The sequence below is a fragment of the Lactuca virosa genome, chromosome 4 (genome assembly GCF_052849685.1).
Source record: "Lactuca virosa cultivar CGN04683 chromosome 4, Lactuca_virosa_CGN04683_v6, whole genome shotgun sequence".
Lineage (NCBI taxonomy): Eukaryota > Viridiplantae > Streptophyta > Magnoliopsida > Asterales > Asteraceae > Lactuca > Lactuca virosa.
In genome coordinates this window covers 8,136,244-8,143,491 of record NC_136429.1, presented here as the reverse complement: position 1 = coordinate 8,143,491, position 7,248 = coordinate 8,136,244, and the positions used below count along the sequence as shown (strand labels likewise).

The 7,248-nt window shown below is 30.5% G+C and overlaps 2 protein-coding genes across 2 annotated transcripts; both read left to right on the top strand.

Moving 5' to 3' along the window:
• Nucleotides 1-1,985: 1,985 nt before the first annotated feature.
• Nucleotides 1,986-2,927, top strand: LOC145109614 (high-affinity nitrate transporter 3.1-like). Its single transcript, XM_079046818.1, has 2 exons — nucleotides 1,986-2,176; nucleotides 2,279-2,927. The coding sequence occupies exons 1-2, from the start codon at nucleotides 2,050-2,052 to the stop codon at nucleotides 2,764-2,766; spliced, it is 615 nt and encodes a 204-aa protein (XP_078902944.1). The 5' UTR covers nucleotides 1,986-2,049; the 3' UTR covers nucleotides 2,767-2,927.
• Nucleotides 2,928-3,952: 1,025 nt separating this feature from the next.
• LOC145109624 (NDR1/HIN1-like protein 26) lies at nucleotides 3,953-5,002 on the top strand. Its single transcript, XM_079046830.1, has one exon. It carries the CDS (start codon nucleotides 3,988-3,990, stop codon nucleotides 4,873-4,875), a length of 888 nt encoding a protein of 295 aa, XP_078902956.1. The 5' UTR covers nucleotides 3,953-3,987; the 3' UTR covers nucleotides 4,876-5,002.
• Nucleotides 5,003-7,248: the final 2,246 nt, after the last annotated feature.

Here is a 7,248-nt window from a genome sequence, read left to right as displayed (position 1 = left end):
TCACAAAAAAGTTGTAGGATTCGGACCTAGACTCTTTGGGTCATGAGCAAGATGAATTGACCAATTTTTTTTTAGTAGCAAGATTTCCCAACTTTTTATACTATAACGTTTGAAACATATTTTTAAGCAGAGATCGATAGATAGAGGGTTTAGAGTAAAACAGTAGCTAGTGGACTAAAAAACAAGACTTTTTTGTTTTAAGGCCGTCTGGTATACTTTCAACGGAGGTCTCCGTTGTCCAAATTGGCACCAAACACGAACACCACCCCTGGTGTCCGATGTTAGCCGTGATCATTGTGAGTTGTAATGGCTACGACGATGAACAACGCCTAAATACGAGGCGTTGGCTCTTTTTCTTCTCTCACACATTTCTTCTTCTCTCTTTTCTCTCTTTCTCTTTTCTCTCTTCTTTCACGCAATGGAGAGTATCCTGATGGTTGTGGTGGTTCAGGGAGGGCTAGTGGTGGGTGACTTGGAAGCTCTCCACGACACTTGTCGTGGAGAGTATTGAAGATGGTCTAACAACTATCAATTCAAAAAATTAAAATTGCAACCATTATTCGTTTTTTGTTGTGTTTTAAATTTTAGGGCATATTTTTATCGAAAAAACTAATATATTAAATTTTTTATATTTTGAACTTCGATACACAGACATCTATATCAACATATGTCGATGTCAAACTGCAAAGTTAGTTCTTTTTTTTTTTTTTTTGGAAAGCCATTTTGCTTTGGGTTCTATGATTTAATCTCTGTTTTTTTGGTTGAAAAATCAAAACCCAAAATTGGTTTTCTATAATTTAGTTTAGGAGTGCAACTTTCATATAAACATATGGACCATTTTTCTATAATATAGTCTAAAAAGTATTAATTTTTTACTGAAACTAAATCATAAAAACCGAAGCCAAATCGTTTTCAAAAAAAGAAAATAAACTTTGTGGTTTGCATCGACATATTGATATAATTACAGTTTATAGAGGACAAAAGATTATAAATTTTGATATATTAGGTTTTTTTTGATAAAATAAGTCCTAATTAAAAAAAATCATGATGGAGGTTTTTGAAAATACGTGTGGGGTTTTTTTTTTAAATTAATGGATAATCGTCATCGATAGTTTCAGCCAACATGTTATGAGCAGATGTAAGTTTGAAACTTCATTGTCGTCCATTTGGGTTCTCCGACGATGTTTCTATTTTCCAGCAATGGATGTCTAGGTGTATCCACATGTGGTTGCGTTGGTCGAACAAGATAACTGTAAAGATGAAAATGACTAAATGTGCACACAAATTTGTTTAATGCTAAATAAAACAATAAGCTTAATGTTGATTTGTGAACAACAAACGTGAGTTTAATAATGTTTTTTGAACAAGTAAACCGGATAAGCCATTAATATCCGATCAAAATTGTATTTCTTAAACCGGCAATATACAAAAAAAGTGAGTAAGTTTTTCATGATTTAGCTTGTTTTGTAGAGAAAAAAGAGAAACTTTGGTGTATTTAATGTCTTTTAACAAAGAAAAAAAATATTGCTAAAAAAGAGTTAGAGAATAAAAAAATTTACATATTCTTTTAGAATGGCTAGTACATACTTTTTAAATTGACTCCTAAATTATAATGTTTGTTCACCACAGGATTTAAACCATCATTCGTTTTGGGAAAAACACATTTTTAAACATTTAATACCACCAGACAAATTCCCTTTGGTTACTTTAAAGCGTTTATAATTTTTCTTAAAAAGGATTGATCTTTTTCACCTTTCTTTGCTTCATTCATTGTTATTTGTAACCACATGTATTGAAGCTATAAAGGTTAAACATTGAATTTGTGACACATAAGAACAAAAGCCAATTGGCAATTGAGACTTTTGACAGTTGACACTGCAAGTATTAGCCATGGGCTAACAACGCCTAATTGCCTATTGCCATTATAGTCTGATAGGTGACAATCTTGACTTCACACTACAATTTAGACTTTACCTCATAAAACGGACACCATTCAATATTCATACATCCTCAAAAACTAAATTCTCTCATTCATTTTGTATTTCAAAAATGAAATTTTGCATGCTCAAAGCTTTTCTTCTTCTCTTCTTCATGTCAAAGATTAGCAACGGAAGTGTCCTGTTCTCATCGTTGCCACAAACTCTTTCTGTTGTCGCTTCTCCTACAGAAGATCAAGGTAAAACATGTTACACTCATCATAAACTTAATTACATGTTTTGGCTCATATATATTTGATTATTCTAAGGTCTATAACTTATAATAATCATGCAACTTGCAGTTCTACAAGCTGGAGAAGATAGTATAACAGTATCCTTTGGATTGAACAGTAGTATTGCAAACCAAACCGATGAATCATACAAGTTTGTGAAGGTGAAGCTTTGTTATGCACCAATTAGTCAAGTGGACAGAAAATGGAGGAAGACAGTAGACAATTTAAAGAAAGACAAAACATGTCAGTTTACTATATGGGAAAAACCATATGATCATCAGCAAAACATGAGTCAACAATTTGAATGGACGATTGAAAAAGATTTACCAACGGCTACATATTTTGTGAGAGCATATGTTTATGATTCTGGAGATGAAGAGATAGGTTATGGGCAAACTACAAATGATAAGAAGATCTCCAACTTATTTAAGATTCAAGGAATTAGTGGGCGTCATCCTTCTATCGATATTGCATCGATTTGCTTCTCTGTTTTTGCTATTCTATCATTAGTTGGGTTTTTTTTGCTAGAGAAAAGACAATCCAAAGCCAAAAAATGATTGAGGGTGTGCTTAAAATTAATAGCTACTATGAGTTTATGAGCATTTCACATCTTGATCACTCAAATCCAAAGGAGTTTCTTTTGTAAGATGTTACATTTGCAAAGTAAAATTAGTCAAATATATTCGTGCTTGTTTGATTACATTCAATGTATCCTATGTAAGTTGATAGTCTTTTGGTAAAGCTTGAGATTGACTATCTAAAGTCAAAAAGTCAGCTCTAGCATCCAAAATAATAAAAATCATTTAAGAAATAGGTTAATTTCATAATAAAAAAAAAACTTGTATATTAGACATATTAAACCTAACTTTGTTTTTTTTCAAAAAAGAACCTTGTATTTTTTTTAATTAATAAAAGCACCAACTTATTATTTTTTCACGACAAAACCCTCAACCTTTTAATTTTTCCAAAAAAGACCCTCAACATTTGGAGTTTTTTTTTTAACTTACATTTGAGAAATGTTTTTGGAAGAAAAAAAAACTTACTAAAATGGTTAAATTGGAAAAAAAAAATATAAGGTGTTTTTCAGGAAAAAATAAAATAAAATTTGAGCATAATCCCATAGAAAAAAAACATAATATATAAGATATTTTACGATATTAACCCTAAGGAATAAAACTAAATACCAAACCTTCGTGCAATCATTTTAATGCATTTTCCTATGATTTGTTCCGTAACAAAACAAAACAAAAACCTTACTTGAAAGATTGAAAATAAATATCTTCATTTAATAAAATAAAATAAAAACTTTATTAATGTTAGTAAACCGAACACGAAACAAACACAATACCAAATTTAGAAATAAAAATCTAAATTGATGTAAAACAGGAACAGACTAATTAGATAATTCACAAGTTAGTCACATATATTTTTTTATTTTTTATTTTTATTTTTTTGTGTAATATTGATAAATAAATAAGTAGTTTTTTTTTTGTTATTATTGATGCATTCCATGAAACAAATTCTTTATATAATTAATATAATGGTTGGAAATTATGGATCCTATGTCTTTCGTATCCATAATGGGCAGTGATTTAAGATATAAACAGAGTATTTTGGTCCCTAAAAAGCTTGGGTATCAGTTACATTACTTGCCTTCTTTGGCTAACAAATTCTTTGATTCTTTGCTTTTTTATTTACTTAGCTTCAAGTCACCACAAATATTCATAACTTGTGCACCATCCACATTTTCGTACTCAACCACTTCGACTCACCCACCCATGTTTCAGCCACGCGAAACCAACCCACATTTTCAGCCACGGATCCAACGGCCCGCCCAAACCAATGACCACACAGACGGTTCGACCCTTCCGACACGGTTCAGACCATCCCCACCTTCTTCATCTCCAACGGTTCCAATCTTACCACGCTCACAAGGACCAGATTCCCATTTACCAATATCATCTCCGGTACTAGTACCAGTTCCAGCATCTGTACCTGCAAGGGGCCCACCACATTCGCGTCCGTCGCCAGTTAGTCACCAACGCTTCGGTGTTCCCCACTACCCTTCACCATCACTACATGTCCCACCACAACGGAGAACCAAGCGCCTAACATGGCTAGTCGCGATATGTTGTGTTTTCTTCTGGATTATTGTAATATTGGGAGGCTTGATTCTACTGATTGTCTACCTTGCGTACCGTCCACACTACCCTAAGTTTGATATCGCGAGCGCGAGCCTCAATGCGGCGTATCTTGATCTTGGTTATCTGCTTAATGGGGACATGACTTTGCTAGCAAATTTTACAAATCCGAACAAGAAAGTGAATGTTGAATTCCGTTATATGGTCATTAATCTTTATTTTGAAGGTACTTTAATTGCTGCTCGATATGTAGAACCTTTATCGGTTTCGCCTAGAGGTTATAAGCTTAGAGATGTTCATATGATAAGTAGCCAGATCCCGTTTTCGAGAAGACATGTAGCACAGTTGAATGAGCAGATACAAACCGGGAGGATTATGTTTGAAGCAAAGAGTTTCCTTCGTACAACGTCAAATCTTGGTGGGTTTTTTCGATACTCGTATTGGTTATATGGTTACTGCAAATTTGTAGTGAGTGGTCCTCCTAGCGGTATTTTGGTCGCGAAAAAGTGTGAAACCAAACGGTGACAATTGAAAACATGAGCACTTTTGTCGGAAAAAGTTGCTTACATTGATATCAAAAAGACAGAAGTGTAGCAACATTTCTAATATTGTTTTGATTATTTTTGTGATATAATACTTTTAGCTTGATCCATTTTTTTACTTCTTTCTGTTTAGTAACTGGTTTTATTATTTATATAAGCTTTCTTGACTAAGAACAAAGATTTGAAATCAAAATATCAAAAAAAAAAAAAAATGAAGCATGAAGGTAAAACATGTAGAAGATTAGCTTGCGTTTAAATTTAACTAAAGATAGCAAACACGACGATAACACTATAAACTTGATTTTCATATTTCATTTATGTTAGAAGAAAAACACATACGACTATTTGACTTGAGTTTTATGAACTAGAAACTTAATGTCTTTTTCTAATTTAATGTTCAATTTTCTTCTCGAATGAAATGACTTTATCAAAATACGTTTTCATATCGTTTTCAAAGATCAAAAATCCAATTATACTGGAAAAGATTAGGCAAATCATAATTTTGATAAATATAGTTATATACCTATAAATGAATTGATTTACTTTATAGCAAATCATAATTTTGATAAATATAGTTATATACCTATAAATGAATTGATTTACTTTATAAGCTTCTCTAAAAAGTCAAATGTTTAAATTAAATAAATTAGTTAAAGCAAATATGTTAAATCTATATAATATCTATAATCTATAAATATATAATACATTGAAATCTATATACTTCAAAAGAAGTGTTTGTTTGCCATTGCCAATCTTAATCCCGGCCCAATCCATACCACATACTAAAAACATACTCCCTCTCTTCCAATATTATTGTCCACAGACAAAAAACACACATATTAAGAAAATCATTAATTACCACTAACTTTATTTAATAAAATGGCAGTTTTGTCATTACTTTGCATTTAATGTTCCATTAAATGCTTAGTTGGTTAAGTAATAATGAGGGGGTATTTTGGTAAAAATGTTATTTATTTTTAGAAGTGAACTATTATTTTGGGACAAGCCAAAAAGGAAAGATGAACTATAATTTTGGGACGGAGGGAGTATTATATAAGTAATAATTTGGAAAGTCGTGGAAGACCCACACGTTACTGTTCATTTGGGTTTCTCATCTGTATTTCAAAGTCAAAATAGCTAAAACATTTACCATCTTCAGTTTTAATCGATTGTTTTCTCCCCCTTTATATCCATTAATCCTACCTATTAGAATACGATCTTGATATCTTTCTCTTGTGTTTGTCTCTCTTTATTCCTGTATCTCTTGTGTCCCTCTTTCAGCACATCAACTAATACAAACAACGTAAAAAACTACAAACACAATGTGACTTTGTTTTTGGAAGCATATAATGAAAAAATAAAGCTCCACATGACGTCGAAGGTAGATAACAAAACTTTGCTTGAATTCGGCCAACAACAAAAAAGGAAAAATATGAAACTATGATGGATACAACACCTTCTAAAGTCAGTAGATTGACAATGACATTCTATTATGAACAAAAAACTATTGATTATCTTCTTATTGGGTTCTAGAAGAGGTTTTGGAATGGTTAGAAGAAAAGAAGAAAACATTTTGAAGCTTTTGTTTTTTTTAGACAAAAGTGTAATGTTTTAATATGTATGTATTCATTTTGTTTGAATATAAATAAAAATAATATTTTTATTTATATAATGTTAGTAGACTGATTTGAAGATCAATATTCCGAGCCCGTGTTCATACGGGCTTAACTCCTAATCATCATATCATATCATACTATATTATAAAGGAAACATTTTTTCTTTCACCACATTCATTTGAAACTCCCATACATTTTTTTCTTTAACCACATTCATTTGAAACTCCCATGATTTTTCAATTTCTTTCTAATAATGATTAAAAGTTTGTTAATAAAATTAAATAAATACTAAACCTAAAGTGTAATCATATATAAACTAAATTTCAATATTAAAAGAATATATCTTTACTTCTACTTATAAAGTTATGTTTTTTTTAACTTTTTACATATTATACTCAATTTATTAATTTTAATATATTGTTGGATGTAAACCATTATCATTTTAAAGCTACAACTTTTTAACAATTTGTATAAAATATTTAAATTATAAACATAAATATAACATTACAGGACCAACTTAAATATAAATTTTAGTTTAACTTAAACAACCCAATTTTGAAAATAGTTAAAAGTGATAAATTGTAGTGTCTTTCTAATAATGATTATAATTTGGTTAATAAGGTTAAATAAATATCAAACTTAAAGTGTAATCATAAATAAACTAAGTTTCAATATTAAAATAATATATTTACTTCTACTTATAAAGTTATGTCTTTAACTTTTAACATATTATACTTAAT